Source organism: Agrilus planipennis, unplaced genomic scaffold (genome assembly GCF_000699045.2).
Source record: "Agrilus planipennis isolate EAB-ADULT unplaced genomic scaffold, Apla_2.0 scaffold181, whole genome shotgun sequence".
NCBI classification, from domain to species: domain Eukaryota; kingdom Metazoa; phylum Arthropoda; class Insecta; order Coleoptera; family Buprestidae; genus Agrilus; species Agrilus planipennis.
Window position 1 is genome coordinate 16,077 of NW_020438858.1, and position 17,844 is coordinate 33,920.

Consider the following 17,844-nt stretch of genomic DNA (forward strand, 5'->3'; position numbering starts at 1 on the left):
AACAACTTTAAAAGGAAGACTTTAAAAATATATAATGTTGCAGGTAATTATAGTTGCATTGGTTTCTTGAGTATTAATTAAATAAAATATTTTAATTCTAACAACGAGAATTAATTAGCAGCTTGCAGTATTTTAAATTAATTACTTAGATCTTATTCCCGTAATTTTTTCAAAAATATCGCAGACACAAGTAGCAGTTAATTTATGTAAAAATTTGTTAGATAAAAGCATATATTCCGTTGTTATCCTGACAGAGCCAGTTTTGAATATCTGATAATTTCTTGTTTCAGAGAAAAAGCACCTGTTACTTATTTGTGGCCAATTAAACCAGGAAAAATAATAGAATGACGTAATGTTAAAGAAATCTGAAGCTAGCAACATAAAAAATAGACACAAACCTAAACAAAAACGTCCATTTGATTTTACACAATCTGATGATGATGATGCTACCATGCTAACGCTGTGTTCAACATTTGTGGTATTTTTTTTCATCTGTAAATAAATTAAGTCTTTAAAAAAATATATCGAACGGGAATCGAGCTCAGGACGCACACGTGACAGGCGAGCTTTCTATCACTGAAACCAAGCGTATATAATATACTTATAATGCTCGCCTTCTAGTACGTAACCCGCGTTTTTTAAATTAACAGCAACACACGCAAATGATTTTTATTTTATGCACATTTAAGATACACTACCTTTCGAACGATATGAGTTTCACTTCTCTTCCTTTTGTAATAAATACCGAATAAAGTATCAAAAGATTAACGTATGTATATTAATATCACAGCCGTCTCTACTTACAAGCCATGCTGAAGGTTTACTTGGCAACACTGTGGGAGTCCCAGGATTTCCCAGTTAATGAGAGTTACAACTAATACACTGGTTGTTGTGTTTTTTTCGTTGTTCTATAATATTTTAATTGTAGCGGAAATATCGTGCAGTAAATGTGCAATAAGGATGATTACAGTGTGTTATAGTGATTAATACCTTGGGATGCAGTTTTTAATTACAGAACTATTATGTGAAAGAAGTGAAAATGTTTTAGGTCAGATTGTGTGTTTTAGTTGTAAATTTTCTTGTTTATTTCTTAACAAAATGCCTCTCGTCGTTGTGTTCCCAGTTGCAATTCAAATTATAAATCATCTTTAAAATGTAAGTACAAGTATGTCTATATTTTTATTCCCAAAAAAATGATGAAATGCGAAAAAAATGCATAAGTACTATACCTCGCAAAGATTGGACTCCATGAAAATATTCTGGAGTTTACATACATCACTTTAACGAAAGTGACATTATAAAAACAGTAAAAAAAAGTATCCACTGCCGGTAATGTTTTGAGTGTGCTTTTAACATATCCTAAATTACCAGAGAAAAATGAAACAGGAATTTAAATTGTTGAAGAGTCTCCCTTAAACATAAGTCAGTTTATTGAAATTTTAAATTCCGATTTTTTAATGAATTGTGATTTAGATGACTCCTTAAAAATTTCCATTTCAGGATATGCAGTTCATTCTGCTCGTAAAAAGATAACTTGCAACAATTGTGTTTCGCTCATAATAAACAATAAAGGCTCTTGCGTTGGAGATATTTATTTTGATTATTTACAAAGGGGAGGACTTTCTGTTCCTACTGATAATATTAGTATAGTTTTTTTTCACTTTTATGCCATTCTTGAAGAAATAAGTAATAACGAATATCTGCAGACACAATATTTACGGGCTGAACTCCAAAAATCAATTTTAGGAAAATTAACTATTTTCAAAAATATTTAGTTTTGGAAAACACTATAAAGATATATTCTTCCAAATTTTATCTTCTTTTGCTAATGTTTTGCTTAATGATTACGTTAAAATTATAAATTATAGAAAGCAAGAGTCCCGCCACTCCAATTCAAATTCAGCTAACTGTAAGACAGCAAAAATCCGTAAATTAGAAATTGTAATTAGTTTTTTCTAATGGGATGGCAGGGCTATTGGTGAACCCCAAAAAAAGCTAACGCGCCTTGGCAATACTTCAATTGTGGTGTGGAAATTTGCTTTAATAAAATTACAATTATCGAGATGAAATTCATGTAGGTACCTAACAATGTTTACACCTAATCTTTTGTCTTTTCTATTTTATTCTTAATACCTACATGTTGAAGTGTATTTTAAATAACGTCACATACTATCAGTGATGAACAAATGTTAGTTATTTAATAATTCAATTAATTTTTATCGTAATGGGTGTCTAAAAATCATGTGTAACTACGTGAATTTATAACAACTAAGACTCGCAGAATAGGACTCTCACATCGAAGCAATGCGCTGTTGCCAAATTTCTCAGCATGGCTTGTATTAGAGACGGCTGTGTTAATATATAAGCAATACATTAAAAAGGTTCGATGAAATTGACATACCTCAATTCTTTCATTGAATTCATCTATTGAATTGTGCTCAAATGTTTCGGTAGTAGAGGGTTTTGCATTTGTATTTTTGTTATCAATAGCTATAGCAGTTGCTGTCCCATATAATATCAAATCCCATGCACGCACTTCTGCATCTATAAAAGATAATGCTATATTTAATTATTATCTATATCAGAATATGTAAAAAAAAAAAATAAAATATTTTATATTCTAAAATTACATAAAATACTATCAAAAAATAAATACAAGAATCTTGGGATTAATAGGGCTATTATTAATTCTAGTTATCTAGAACATGCAACACAACAACCATGCAAGAAACACATTTTTACCGTTAGTTTTTCCCCTAATAGTAGTAAGAATTTCAGTGGTAGTAGTTGATTCGATTATTTTATTTTTTAATGTTTTACTGTTCTGGTTAGAGTTTAAATCGCGACTTTTTTCTTTCGGTTTCTGAGTTTTTTTGAGCGATTCTCTTGATATGGTTCCTCGAGACACGGGAATCATCAGAGGGTATGTTACACTAATATTTTTAACAAATTTCCAATACGGTCTTATATTAACATTCATTAAACTAAAATTGTTTTTATTGGCGTTATAAAACAAGTGTGGAATGGTAGGAATGACCGTAGGGGTTGTAAACAGTTTTCTATTTTTACTCGAAACTGGAGTAACCTTGGCAGAAAAAAATCTATTATTATTTATGCTACTATTGTTATGATTATTATTATTATTCCTGTGCTTAGTTTTATTTGTCGTTTTCGGAAGTTTTACGTTTGTCGAGGCAATTTTCGTTTTTTTTTGTTTTTTACTCGTTTTCTTTTTTAAATTCGGCCTAACTCTGAAATTCTTATTGTAATTGGGCTGTTCAGAAATTGAAACAAACTCTTTTGTTCCGTAGAGCACAAGAGACCAATTTTGAAGAACAGCACGGCCTGTAAGTTTTAAAAGGTTAGTTATTAGTAATGACAACGTTTTTATTTTTTGTTATGCTGAAATAATTTGTTAATTTTATTGCGTGTCATTGGAAATCAGGGTAACATTTACCTAACAATCGGTCATCATTGTGTATTTCCAGCTGCCAAATTCCCAGAGGTGATTCTCCCCAGGAATGAACTGACATAAAAGGCCAATGATTAAAACCAGCTTTAGACATATCATTAGCTCTGTAAAAACGCCATAATTCACCATATTAATAGTTTACACATAAAAGGCTTTAAAGTAAAGTACCTGTGTGCTAATAACATTACCCTGGTACCCATAGGAGAAATCAATTGAATCCTGAGATCTCCTCGTCTTTGAGAGATAATGGTAAGTTTAGCTTGAACGTGCTCTAAAAGTTTAATACCCTCACATTCCTTCACTTCAAGTTGCAATTTAACGACACTCTTAGCAGGTATTATCCTAAATAAAATTAATTACATAAGTATCATTACCTTTAATAACTAAACTATATTACTTTTGACCATGCGGCGCGCTTTTTTCACACTTAAGTTGTTCAGGTACAGTAATCCATCGTTTTGCTAGTTGAACCATGGCATAAGCATCCATTAGACCATAACCAAAACTATGGGATACGTTTCTTCCAACCCCATTAATTTTCCAATCAGATGCAATAAGATTTTGAGGTCGTGCAGTTCGAACAACTATGTGCTGCATGTCACGCCAAGTAAGATTTGGGTTTGCTTCCAACGCTAGCGCACAAATTCCGGCAGCTAAGGGGGCAGAAGCACTGGTTCCAGTATGACTACTAGTACATGAATGATGCAGGTCAGTGGTAACTACTTGTCTCTCTTCAACTGCGCCGCTACTGTACGTTGAAGCCAATGTTGAACTACATGCTTCACTGTACCAAGGTACATGACCATGTTCTGTAGCACTGGATATTGAAAGAGTATAAATAGAGTTCGTATATCCGTCACAATTACAATTGTCGTGGTCTCTACCGCCATTTCCAGATGCCCAAACAAATATTGACCCCTTGCCATTGCGACCCTACAAAACAAAACATTTTTCATTGAATTTTCTATCTACCCAATATCTTTAGCTGGTATTTTTTTCTTTCAATCCTCTTATACCTTTGTTACTCCTTCCATGAAGGCTCTTGTGGCAAATTCACCAGGTCCATCGACTGTTTTCCCGTCATCATCAGGTCCCCAAGAAGCACTATAAATATCAATGTGTTGTGGATTATAACTAAGCGATCTAGCTTCTACGGCATCGGTAACATCTCCATCTAGCATCCTGACTCCTCCTACTTGAGCACCATGTGCCACTCCAAGAGCGCAAATTGAATTATTACTTACAGCAGCCACTTCACCAGCACATCTTGTTCCATGCCTATTGGAGTCGATCATGTCATATCGAGGACTAGGATCAGAATCTTGATCATTTACATCGTAGGATGCCATAGGATCCTACAGAAAGTAATAAAATCAATTACAAATAGCTCAAATTAATGAACAAAATTTAATATATTTATTACATAATTTTGACTCAAGTCTGGATGGTCCTTTTCTAAACCATCGTCTAAAATAGTTACAACTGCTCCTTTTCCAGTAATACCATCTAACCAGGCTGGAATGACATTCATATCTAGACCATTGCCACGATTCTATAGAAAAAAAGGTAAATACATGATTACTGGAATGCATCATACAGGGTAAATAACGTACCAAATACCACATGTTCGGCCAACGTGGGTCAGAGTCCTGAAGTTTATAATCTCTTTTAATTCTTTTTTTAGCTACTTGTTGTTCGGCCCAAAGAACTCGAGTATCTACACTTAACGAAGTCTTTCTCTGTATGTCAGGTCCGAGAGATCGTTTAGTCATCTTCGGATGTTCAAAGTGATAGTAGTCAGGAAAAATCTAAAAAACAGTATTTTTTTATATCTTATTTCAGGCACGTATTATTACGGGAGTATAAACATAATAAGCTTGTTAAGTGGAACGAATTTTCAATAAAAAAATATATAAAAATGTAGTTACTTTCCGGATACGACCTTTGATCATGCAGAGTAATGCATTATATGAATGCGTAATATGTATTTATTAACTATTGCCTTGAGACTAATATTGGTATTTTTTAAACGGCGATATTATCATTTAAAATAAACAAATTGCAAAAAAATTTATTCTAAATCTTATCCCAAGATGTTACTCATTAAAAACAGTGTTCGTTAAAGAAATTAATAAAAAAAAAACATCTTATTTAGTCTAGATTTTACGTACATACTTCTTCTTCTTAAATCTTATCTTTGAAGAGTTAAGTATTTTAGGCGATTATTAAAAACAAAACAGTGAACAGTGATAAGACAATATCTAACATTACACGGTTTTAAAATTATCCTTGCTAGTCAAAGGTTAAGATGTTTCACGCTTTACACTGACTGAATTCGTTAATTTATTTAACTGTACCATCAGTAAACTGAATTTCTAATTGATGTAGCATGCTTATAGTTAATTTAGGATATTGCTGGAGATTTACTTATTCTAATGTCCAATGCGTGAGCTAGTTAAATATATCCATTTAAATGCCGAATGTAATTAATACTGCTTGCTGACTTTTAAAAACTATTTACATAAATGTAATCTTTTTTGTATGAATCCTGTATATTTCCACTGGAGCATTTCTTAAAACAAGATACACACAACTGAAGTTTAGAGTTATTAGCATACTTACGTTAGAACCATTTCAACGTTTACTTTAAAGTCTACATCAATATTTTACATAACTATAAGACAGTTAGTTACACACGAGCAGCAAATAAATTTGTTATTTCGAACTAAAATTAGACAACTGACGCCAAATGTCTTTTAATTATTAGTAATACGATGTTAAAATTTGAAAACAATTTCAAACTTAATTTTCTTCTATTTTCTGGGTTGAAAATGCGCACAATATTAAAAGAAAAATAATAATAACAGAAATATAAGCGATACACGCTAAACGTTTAATTGTGGACGATGTTGAACTTCTGTTACAAGTAATTTTTTATTAAAAATTTACAATACATCCTAAATTGAAAAGAAAATTGTCAGTCTCTCTGTATCTTCGAAACAGCTCAATCGATTTCGATATGACTTTACAGAGACGAAGAGAAGGTTGTCAGGAGTGTAAAGTATACGAAGATGTCTACATTGTTTTTATTTGTCTGTCACGTCTATCTGTTTGTACGAAGTAATCATCAAAACAGCAGAACCGATTTCGATGAGACTTTTTTTTACTTAAACGAAATCGCGGAATAAAAGCTAGTATAAAATATAATATGATCAAAAATAGCTAATAAAATAAACACGACTTACTTGAAACTAATAAAAAATAAGTACATACATAGTTATAAATATAAAAATTGGGAAAAACATTAATTTTCACATTTCAATTAGGTAACATCAATATCGCAATTAATTTTTTATTATTATTTAATTATTAAAGTTCCGTTTTTACTTAAAAGATACTAAACGAACCTAGCTGGAATTCTGAAAACCGGAACCCTTCGATTGGCTTCAAATTTATTATTGTATTACTTATTACACTTTTCACTAGACTTGACATATTAAAACACCTAAAAGAATTTTGGCGACTGGAGCAGGAAAGGGCGAAAAAAATGTGTTTCCAATTTTTTATAGTTCAAAATTCTAAATTATTAACGCCCCTCAAGCATACCTCCTTTACTGTCCTTAAGATTGTATGAACAAAAAATTATTAACTATGGTTGTAGCTGTAAAGAATAGGGTGGTATCTTAAACAGATTCGCATTGTTGTAAATAAAACAAATACACAGCAACGACAATATTTACTTCGTTCGTATTGCCTTTTCCTATTATAAACAATCAAAGCAACACGAAGTGAGTGTTGTCGCTGCCTGGTTTACAGCATTGAACCACAAAAGAAGGTCAAGTCATCAACATTTTTTTCTATAGCTACAACCAATGATAAGAATTTTTGTTTATACAATCAATAGAACAAGAAAGGATATGTGGACATAAAACCTACTTTTTAAAAAATTACGCTACTATTGCGAACTTTAAGCTATTACGACAAAATTGGACTTTTTGTCACTCCTTCCAGTTCGAGTTGCCAAAAATCCCTTCACATATCTACTATCTTTTGGAGAGTAATTGAATGTTTCTGGGAAATTTCAAGAGATTCTGACGGTTCCCGCATTCAGAACTCTAGCCAGGAACCCTTACAGTGAGATCTTGTCGGTATGATACAGGCGCCACCCAAACATGAGCTACGTCATTTGGTTATGAAGCGCGTGAAAATTCCTAGGGATCAAGCATTTATGTATTCATGTTTTCTCATCAATATTTCTTTGACAATCATGTACGTTGAAAACTGAGAGGGGCTAAGCCCTCCAGTTGTCAATTGGGAGGTTTGAACTCCTCTACCCCCTCTTGGACGACCCTTACATACACCTATATACGTATTGGTCTTTTCTTTCTGGCAAGAGCTAATGGTGTAAACTATTAACTTGAAAATTTGGCGTAATGAAAAATTTTTTTTAATTTAATATGGGTTCCAAACTAGGGAGGCGGGGAGTTCAAATTTAAAACTGAGGTGTTAAGTGAGGTATAATATGAAAGATCTCGCATACATATACGGTAGAAAAATAATAAATAGACACTTACCTCTCCTAAATTTCTAAATCCATGATCTTGTGCTAATTTGTCGGCTACTTCTTTTCCTCCGAGTACATGAACAGCCCACTGATGTGTGTAATGTCCAAAAGACACGTGAAACACAACACAGGAAACATAATAGTAGAACTTTATCATCGTTCGATTAATCAATTCCTTCTACTACGGTCGTGTTTTTTTATTATTAACTATTTGTCATACTTGCATTAATGTAAATAAAACTATTTGCGAAAAAATATCACACGGCAACACTTTATTTTTTTTATCGAACAATGGTCGATCCTTAACATCATTCCATGTGATTTCTGAAAAATATATTTATATTAAGCACCAACGTATAAATTTATACAATAACTTCATTTACAGTTTTTTGTAACCCTAATCGTAAAAAAATTCAATCACTCGTCTTTATCGTTTGTAACACATTTTTTACTGATAGGAAATCTGTGAACGGCAATAAAACAGAACTACCTTTTTACTTGGTTTAGCAAGGAAATAAAATTGTACAATAAATAACAGCTATTAAACTTTAGTAAGATACGTTATTAGATTTACTGAAAATTAAAAAAACGTATGCTTCGGGGATCGCAAATATTTAAAAAGGTAAAATACACTGATTCATGTTCAAGTTAATTCTAAAAATAATTCACAATTTCTACGCAATTACAAAGTTTGTTTATTACAATATGCATGGTTTTGTACTATAATATATGTAATCTTTCGTTGTGGGATTTTCAAGCCATTTGACAAAATCGTGAAACACAAAAATACATTTATCGGAGTTTGTTTTTATAATTTTTGCAATCATAAACATAGACGCTTGTCATGGTATAATTTAACAAACAACTATCACAAAATAAATTCAACAATAACTTTAACATGTGTACTTATAATTACATACACAAACATGTTACAATATTGAATATGTATAAAAGTACATTAAAACTTTTATTTTGAGCTATACAGGGTGGTTATTTACGTACAGTTAAAATGAATTTACTTCCGAACAGGCAGATAGGTATGTTTAACTGGTATATCTATTTACGTTCAATTTTTTCCTTAAAATAAGTATTTAATTTAAAAGCTAAACGACAAAAATAATGCTTCAAAATTTAATAATGCCGACATACTGAGTACCTACTACTTCAAGGTCGAGGCTAACCCAAGAAACCTAGTATAGTAGTCGAATAACATAATCATTCTTCAAAGGTAAATACATCCAGGTATAAAATACCTAAACTTAATTGTAGCTCAAAGAATAACACGAAATTGACTTGGGGACTTTTTACTGAACTGTTTCTAGTTTGCCGGTTTTTCCTGTAAGTTACATACCTTTTTAATTTATAATTTTTATTATGACATCATGATAGCATACTGTAACAAGATTATTTCATAATCTTTATTCAATAAAAAAGTGTCCGATTGAGTATATTTCACATTCTGATTTTGTCTATGTTCTGATTCATCATTAACTGTACAATTATATATTGTAAAATAAAAACTTATTAAAAGTAAATTTTTCATATACTATAAATTTCTATCTCAAAAAGTAACGATTATTACTTCACAAATTAACGAGGTTATGCAAATTGATGAAATTTTTGATGCTTGAAACATTCAGTCTACATTGATTATTTATTATAAAATATGGAACACGATGGCAATTTTTAATGAAGACAGAATATTTCACAATTCCACATTAATAATAATTATAATACATAAATTCGACAGACGTCAAATAAAGACTGCAGCATCCCTGTTCATCACATGTATCTATATTAAATGCTTCTCAATGAAAAATTGATGAGTGTTAATTAAAAACAAACCTGGTTCGGAAGTGTTGTAAAAACTCTCATGCAATACACAGTCCATTACTGGATTATTCTTGCATATATTACACTATCACATGCGTAATCCTGCATGGCGTTTGACGTACAATGCATAGTTACAATGCGTACAACCCACCACACGACAACAAAATCACAACCATCACAACTTTATCTATGATCACAACTGTTTTCAACTTATTTCAACTGTTTTTTTGTTGATCACAGTTTCACACTTTCACAGTTGTAGTTTTAACAAAAAAACTACAAAGAAATCTTTTCTAATATTAAGAAGGATAGTTTTCGTTTCAACATTATATTTTAGATAGCGTTGCAATAGTTCTTAATCTTTAGAATTATTTTGAATTTATTCATTAATAGTAAAACAATGTTATTATCGCAGTATCTGATAATAAGTTAATGCAATAAGTACCCAAGTTCCAAATTTATGCCATAAAAGGCAGAAAGTCTTCAAGGCCGTCCCTTTCTATATTAAATAAAATTTCTTCAGGTTTTTCTACTCTATATAGTCATTTAGATTAACTTTTTAACGCCAAAATTTTTTCTTGAATATTCTCCTTCCAGAAAGCTTAAGGTACCGAGGGGTCTTTTTCCAAATGGTCGGTTTAATAAAAGCATTAAAAATTTCTGTCTGTGAGTTTCCAGTAAATAACGCAAAAAATATTACAGACCCCTTGCTTCAATTGAAAATTTACTTTAAAGCCTGAAGAGTTTTTAGAATAAAAGAGAAAGACTGGCAGTTCCAAGGCATCATTGTTTTTTAAAGAGCGGTGGATCAAAAAGGAATTAATACTGCATTAATGTACATTATACAGGGTTTATCGGAAAGACAAAATACATACGTATTCTTTTTATTTTTTGCATGAACTTACCTTTTTAAATTCTGAAAATTACAGACTGAAAAATATTTACTTGTCACTGTCAACTTCTTCAAAAAAAAAAAAAAGAAAAAGGAAAATAGAAGAAATAAGTTCGTAANTGATCACAGTTTCACACTTTCACAGTTGTAGTTTTAACAAAAAAACTACAAAGAAATCTTTTCTAATATTAAGAAGGATAGTTTTCGTTTCAACATTATATTTTAGATAGCGTTGCAATAGTTCTTAATCTTTAGAATTATTTTGAATTTATTCATTAATTATTGTTGTTTCTTACGCTAATATCGTTAAAATAAATTCATAAATTTAATTTTAATTTTGTAATGGACAAATTTTATATGCTAAATCGTATAAAATGTGTAATATATATTAAAGTACTTAATTTTATGGCTCTGTCATAGATAGCGCTATTCATATGGTAATATTTTGCCGGCTTTTATTCTTGTTGTTCTGTGTTCTATGGTCCTTGCATAGATTGTCTGGTCTTGTCTTTCTGAAATGGTGTTGGTGTTGGCCTGACGTCACCTGTTCCACGGTGGCTGATAGCGTTAAGTCGGAATTATTTTTTTTACAAATAATAATATGAATTTTGTGTTAAAAATACAATGTGAACTTCCCTAGTGTTGTTACTTTTGAGGTGTAAAGAACAATTTTTCTTTGTTCGTCGTTAATTCAGAATTTTTAGTGTCAATATGTCACATTTTCTGATGGGCGATATATTCGATACAAATTCGAACAGTGAAGAGGATATGGATAATTCTTCTTTGAATGACATAAATTTATCATTTAACTACGAAAATGGAGATCTCATGGTTAGTGAATTACTTAGTATTGTTTAGCAAATAATCAATGTATTGCTGGATAACTGGTTTGGGTCATTAACGGTCATGTCGAAATAGTTTACAGTTAGGAATGTGTATTTACTTGTAGAGCTCGGAGTTCTTCGATAATGTTAATTTAATGGAACGTGAAAATGCCCAAGATGGTCTCTTCAATCTTGAAAGCGATTTTTGTTTTCTAAGTGATAACAGTTCTCATGCTGATGAGGTGAAATCAGAAAAGAGTACTTCTTCAGACAGTGGAAAGTCAAGCACCTGTTATGATCAAGACATGTAATTATTGGTGCTTTTGTGCATTATTAATTCAAATATTGATGTAAATATGTTTTAGTTTTCAAAACAATCTCAATAACATTCTCTTAAATGATGACAATATTTTAATGTCAGAATGTAAGCCCACATTTGAAGATGAATCCGAAACTTTTCCTGTGATTAAAAATAGCCAAATTAAAATTATTGGACAAAACCCTGGTACCAAAAGAGTTATTGTTACAAACCCCTACAATACAATAGGTAAAAAATTACTTGTGTACATTGTAATATATAATCCTAACTATTCTAAAATTACATTTAGTGATATCTAACAATTTAACTAGAACAAATAATGAGTACTATTTAGCGGCAATTATGTGTTTTAATGATAGTGATATCAATTTATAAGTGTTTTATCAGAATTTTTGTTTGTTTAGCTTCATTTTGAAAGGTAAAGTGCTGTTATCATATTTATTCAGATTGTAACAATCTAGACAATATTACAAAAATAACAGCTGATTCATGTTCAAGTTAATTCTAAAAATAATTCACAATTTCTACGCAATTACAAAGTTTGTTTATTACAATATGCATGGTTTTGTACTATAATATATGTAATCTTTCGTTGTGGGATTTTCAAGCCATTTGACAAAATCGTGAAACACAAAAATACATTTATCGGAGTTTGTTTTTATAATTTTTGCAATCATAAACATAGACGCTTGTCATGGTATAATTTAACAAACAACTATCACAAAATAAATTCAACAATAACTTTAACATGTGTACTTATAATTACATACACAAACATGTTACAATATTGAATATGTATAAAAGTACATTAANTTAATCCCCAAGAATTACAAGAGAAAAGTATAAAAATTTCCAACACAAATGATGTGATTTCTGAAAAGAAAAGGTTAATTCCAATACCCAAAATAGCTGAAGGTATTTGAATATTTCATCTTGTTGTAAATGTGTTAATGCTGAAAAAATTGTTCAGGTTTGGGTTGTAATCAGGAAGCAGGAAAAGTTAATACTGGAAGAACATGCCAATACCCTCCTTTAGTTTTATCAGATGAAGAGAAACGTTTACTTATGAAAGAAGGTTGGTTTTTCTATTTGCTTTATTAATAAGACACTTCTACTAATGTATTTTTCTATCAGGGATAAAGCTACCTACACATTATCCTCTTACAAAAAGCGAAGAAAAGGAATTAAAACGTATTCGAAGGAAAATCCGCAACAAAATTTCAGCTCAAGATTCAAGAAAGCGTAAGAAAGAGTATGTGGACGGTTTAGAGGAAAGGTATGACACTGTTATTATTCTGGTTTTAGATCATCTGTGCTTACTGCTAAAACGCTTAAGCTGTATTATTTTTATTTTAATTTAATTGATTGATTTTTTTCGTTAGAGTAAAGCGTGGATCAGAAGAAAATAAATTCTTGTTAAAGAGAGTGAAACAACTTCAGAAGCAAAACAGTAGACTGATGGCTCAGCTTAGCAAACTGCAAGCATTAATATTTGACAACAGCTCTACTAAAGCTACCCCAGCAACTTGTCTTATGATTGTTTTGTTTTCTGCACTTTTGGTTTCTTTGCCTAATATGAGAGTTGCTCAGGATAAAGAATTAGGCGACCAACAGCAGATTGCAGCAAGAAGAGCTTTATTATTTAGTCATTCAGGTATTTGTTCATACATTTATAATGTATGGAAGATGCTTAATAATTCATAAAATGTTTATTTCTTGCAATTGTTGAGTTAGGTGTGTAATTAAAAAGCGATTTTGATGTTAATTATTTGCTCTATAATTCCTCTATAGTGGTGTTTGTGAAGTTAATGATGCAATTTTGGTTTACTATTCTCATTTAAATCAAATTAAGTCAAGACTTTCTAATTGCAATAGTAAATATTATGCACAATTTTTATTTTGATTTCAGCAACGAATGAAGAAGACACCCTTAATATGGAAGAATTCCTATTATTTGGTAAAGAGGATTCGGAAGGGGATGATAGGTATTCAAAGTATGAGGAACAAATTGAGAAAGTGGATTTCTCCAAGATCCTTGAGCAGTTGAATAAAAATTTAGAAACTGGAGAGAGCAACTGTTCAGAAAGTGAGGTAAAAAATTCATTGTTCTTTGAAACATGTAAAAAATTTGAAAAAGAAATTAAAGACACAGTTCATAATTTAAAGACTGCTCTGAATGACTTTAACAATGAAATAAACGATGACAAGGCAATGAAAAATAAGCACGGTTTCTACGAACCGGATATTGATGATGATTGGTCTCCGTCCGAAACAATAAAAACGCTAAATATAAAGTCGGTTGCTGACGAATATGAACATTCTGCCAAAAGAGCTAAACGTGAGCACGACGTTTCTAGTTCTGAGAAAAACGTGAGAATGTCTACGATTGTCGGCGCTCAGCATAAAATAAACGCATCGGAAATTTAATTACAATTAGAAAAGATAATATATTCATTTTTAAAAATCGGCATTTAATTGGTTTTATTTATATTAATGTTATTGTTATGAATATTTTTATTGTACTGAATATTGTTTTAATATATAAATGTATACATACACATGTATGTGAAATAAATATGTATGTTTCAGATTATTGTACGGCTCAAAATAAATACACGTGGATCGAAAAAGTGTTTCTCTTTGAATATAAATTCCACTAATCTACTCTAAAATACTTTTATCTGTATATTACGAATTACTCGAAAGAAAGTGAATACTGTCATGTTTCAAAATTAACTTTTAATATAAATATAGATACTCTTATCATAAATTACAAATTTTATATCAGTGGTAAAGGCACAACATCTACAGAAAATTGATATAAAAAAAGATAAAATAATTGCATAATTCCTATATAAAGTAAAAGCAAAGCAATATTTTCTAGGACACAATAAGAATAAAATGGTTTTAGTACATGTAAAATTTCATTAATAATTTTTGCAAGTAAAATAAGCACATTTTGTACACTGCGACAATAGCGATAAAAGCGACTAAAATATAAAAGCATGCAATTAATGCATGTCCTTAGGAAATTTAATTAAATGGAAAAGCAGTTACACAAATTAACTCAAAATAAACAATGATAAAATTATGTATTAATTAAAGAGATGTCACGACCCTTTGCATATGTTGATTGATGGCCTTCTCTTTATCAGAACTGTCTTCACTTTGTCCTAACGATGCCATTAAATATTGAAGAATATGTTTGTTAAATTTTTGGCCTTTGATATTTGAAATAACACTTGCTTCTCCAGTAAAACCGGTATTTGTTAGACCAGGCGGAATAAAAAAAAATATATCACTAACAATACCCTTTTTAATAACAATTTTTAGCTTCATATTCTCCTTTGAATCGAAATCTGGTTTTGAAAATTCTAAAGGAATTCTTAAAGAGCGAGTTACTGTAAAATCATGAGGATATCCATAGCACCACTCCCACGATTCCAGCTTTTCTTTGATTGAATTGATTCCTACAAAGATATTATTAAAAAAAAAACAAATTTAAAATGGTCATCTTAGTACCTGGAAACCATGCTTCTTTAGGATTGACCATATGAAATCCTTTTTGTTTATTTGCTTCTTCTTGTCCCCCATCAATTAGAGTTACCATATCTGTCCTCAAAAATTCCCATCCCACTGCACTTAACATTCCACTTACAGTGACTTTATGGTTTTCACAATTCAAATTCCACATTTTCTTTTCAAACTGAAATATTTTTATTTTATAACTAAACTTTTATTACACTAAAATATTATTAATTAAGAATTATTATTACCTCTTGTTTACTATTTTCCACTCTGATACTACAATGGTGGTAAGAATTTGGGTAGCCAATTTTTAAGGCAGCTTCACCTAGCTTATTTTATATTAAGGAAAAATTTTCTTTCATAAAAAATATCAAACTATTAACTTTTGTTTCTGCTCACAGTAAGCTTCTCAATATTTTTTTTAATAGTTTAAAATAAAGGATACTTTCATGTTCCTAAGGAATAATTTATTGTTTTCAACATCTATATGGATACTGTATTTTCTAAATATAGCTCTTTTGATTACTTCCAGATTGTGTGTTTGCATAAGATGTTTAGAAGGCGCAAAAAATGTGAAATTAAGATTTCCATTATCTTGGTAAACTGTCTTTCCAGCACTCTGTCTACGTGCTATCTGCATATTGCTTTTTTGATTGTTACCAATATCTACCCACGGGTTTGCGTGCCTACCCATTATAATACAAGGGTCATTTCTCCACAACATTAGCACGTGATGATTCTTAAAGTTCATATTACTATACAACCATTCTTCAAGTGCTAAATTTTCAAAGACGTCTTTCGACTGCGATATAAACACTGATTTTTGAATAGTCTTTGTTGTAGAGTAATATTTAGAAGACACTTTGCAGAGAGCGAACGTAAAACTAGAAATTTTACCCTGTCCTAAAACCATTTTTCTTGTGTATATGGTTCTCAAGTTTTTGGATCAACTATATACAACACAATTTAAGACAGTCCTGTAGCTGTTGTGCCTCCTTTACACCAATTCAATACCTTTCTAATTTAAAATAAGGTTTAGTATATGAAGAAGTAAGAGATACGATGTAGTCGTGAAGAGCAATGGTTTGGTGCAGCCACTTCCAAGTTTGATGCAGGTTGTTCAAACGACACCGGATACCAAGGCAATCTCTAGGGCTATTCAGCATTACTCTATATTCAGTCACTATTTAATTAAAAACACTTCTTATTAATCACAAGGCACTGGTAGACTTTCTGAAAGCAAATACTCTATTTCCAGCAGCTTGGAGAAGAAAAATTTGTTTAATACACTTCACAAACCGATTTTTATGCTCGGCTAAGCTACGCTTTCGAGGAGATTATAAACGTATACAGAATAAATTAGCGTTTTATAACGTTGCCGATTCTAGGGGGCACTTTTATCTTACCAAAGGTCAACACGGATCAACGATTTATTTAAAAAATATGTCACACAATTCTCAATTGACTTCAGTTTCGCACCAGTATCGCAGTATAAGTAGATGCTTTATTTGATAACTAATCGTGGAACTTATTTACGTAAGTAACAAGTGCGATGAAATATAATTTAAAAAAAAAAACAACATGATATGCGGGCATTCAATAACTAGTAGAAGACACCCAGATCTTTTGTTTAATTCGATAATTTTTTAAACAAATAAGATAGAGTCGAATCTAAGGTCATAAAAAGAACTTTATATGGAAATACTTTTACTGTTTGAATAAACAAAGTTTATTATTTGAAATTTTGGTTGTATCAATGGTCAATTTATTTAATTCGATTAAAAAAAGTTTAAATGTTAATATATTATTTTCTTTTACCAATGCATAGTACACAAGAACAACGTGAGTGAAACGGGTTGCTTCCACGTACGGTGCTAATTATTTTCTTATGAAAAAAAAAGTTACTTGAACAAGCATTATTCTTTCGTTTTGAGAAACAAATAACTCTAAGAAATAGAATAATCTACTATTACGTATAATTTTATTAAATTGAAAGAATAAAATAAAATCCAGTATGTTGTCTACATTGATATGTAGCTGAAAAACAGTATATGTATGTATAAATAAAATAATGCAAAAGCATCACATACATTACACAATAAAATCAATTAATTATTTATAATTGAATTATTTAAGGTATAACTTCATGACAGTGACAACAAATACATAGTAAAATATAATTTGTTGCAATATTAGCACACTAACTCTCGTTATCGTTATCAATTAATTCGACGTGAGTAAATGGAAAATGTCCCGTTTTACCATTCAATTCACCTTCCCACTGTCCATTGATATTCATTTTTGTCACAGTTATTATATCACCTATCTCTAACTTAAGTGCAGTTTTATCGTACGCATTCGGTACTCTTACCTGCTTCACTCGCGCTCGAGCAGGAAGTTTTCTCTGGAACA

At 30.7% G+C, this 17,844-nt stretch overlaps 4 protein-coding genes across 8 annotated transcripts in view; 2 read left to right on the top strand and 2 right to left on the bottom strand.

Moving 5' to 3' along the window:
• Positions 1 to 10,073, bottom strand: part of LOC108739285 (furin-like protease 1) — a 14,091-nt gene extending 4,018 nt beyond the window's left edge. Inside the window, exons 1-10 of one of the 4 annotated variants that reach the window (XM_025973716.1) lie at positions 9,882 to 10,072; positions 8,047 to 8,360; positions 5,086 to 5,280; positions 4,896 to 5,024; positions 4,489 to 4,827; positions 3,870 to 4,405; positions 3,641 to 3,814; positions 3,458 to 3,576; positions 2,402 to 2,544; positions 399 to 492 (exon numbers count right to left, since the gene is read on the bottom strand). In XM_025973716.1, the coding sequence (XP_025829501.1) occupies positions 399 to 492; positions 2,402 to 2,544; positions 3,458 to 3,576; positions 3,641 to 3,814; positions 3,870 to 4,405; positions 4,489 to 4,827; positions 4,896 to 5,024; positions 5,086 to 5,280; positions 8,047 to 8,193 (1,876 nt within the window). In that variant the 5' untranslated portion in view covers positions 8,194 to 8,360; positions 9,882 to 10,072. Of the gene's footprint in view, positions 1 to 26; positions 493 to 2,401; positions 2,545 to 3,457; positions 3,577 to 3,640; positions 3,815 to 3,869; positions 4,406 to 4,488; positions 4,828 to 4,895; positions 5,025 to 5,085; positions 5,281 to 8,046; positions 8,361 to 8,419; positions 8,509 to 9,881 lie in introns of those variants that run through there. The other 3 variants (XM_025973750.1, XM_025973780.1, XM_025973808.1) reach the window with 3 other exon arrangements.
• Positions 10,074 to 11,254: 1,181 nt separating this feature from the next.
• Positions 11,255 to 12,218, top strand: LOC112904687. Of its 2 annotated transcripts, XM_025975436.1 has the most exons (4): positions 11,255 to 11,417; positions 11,466 to 11,592; positions 11,711 to 11,892; positions 11,951 to 12,218. In XM_025975436.1, exons 2-4 carry the CDS (start codon positions 11,473 to 11,475, stop codon positions 12,201 to 12,203), a joined length of 555 nt encoding a protein of 184 aa, XP_025831221.1. In that variant the 5' UTR covers positions 11,255 to 11,417; positions 11,466 to 11,472; the 3' UTR covers positions 12,204 to 12,218. The 2 variants fall into 2 exon arrangements, with proteins under 2 accessions (XP_025831221.1, XP_025831195.1); XM_025975410.1 differs by having other exon boundaries at positions 11,255 to 11,592.
• Positions 12,219 to 12,717: 499 nt separating this feature from the next.
• Positions 12,718 to 14,399, top strand: LOC108739296 (cyclic AMP-responsive element-binding protein 3-like protein 4). The gene is made up of 5 exons (XM_025974809.1): positions 12,718 to 12,819; positions 12,875 to 12,979; positions 13,039 to 13,180; positions 13,287 to 13,558; positions 13,814 to 14,399. The coding sequence occupies exons 2-5, from the start codon at positions 12,970 to 12,972 to the stop codon at positions 14,329 to 14,331; spliced, it is 942 nt and encodes a 313-aa protein (XP_025830594.1). The 5' UTR covers positions 12,718 to 12,819; positions 12,875 to 12,969; the 3' UTR covers positions 14,332 to 14,399.
• A 224-nt stretch (positions 14,400 to 14,623) lies between these two features.
• On the bottom strand, positions 14,624 to 16,972 carry LOC108739263 (lipoyltransferase 1, mitochondrial-like). The gene is made up of 4 exons (XM_025974587.1): positions 15,878 to 16,972; positions 15,681 to 15,761; positions 15,427 to 15,610; positions 14,624 to 15,374 (listed from the first exon to the last, which is right to left on the bottom strand). Exons 1-4 carry the CDS (start codon positions 16,343 to 16,345, stop codon positions 15,004 to 15,006), a joined length of 1,104 nt encoding a protein of 367 aa, XP_025830372.1. The 5' UTR covers positions 16,346 to 16,972; the 3' UTR covers positions 14,624 to 15,003.
• Positions 16,973 to 17,844: the final 872 nt, after the last annotated feature.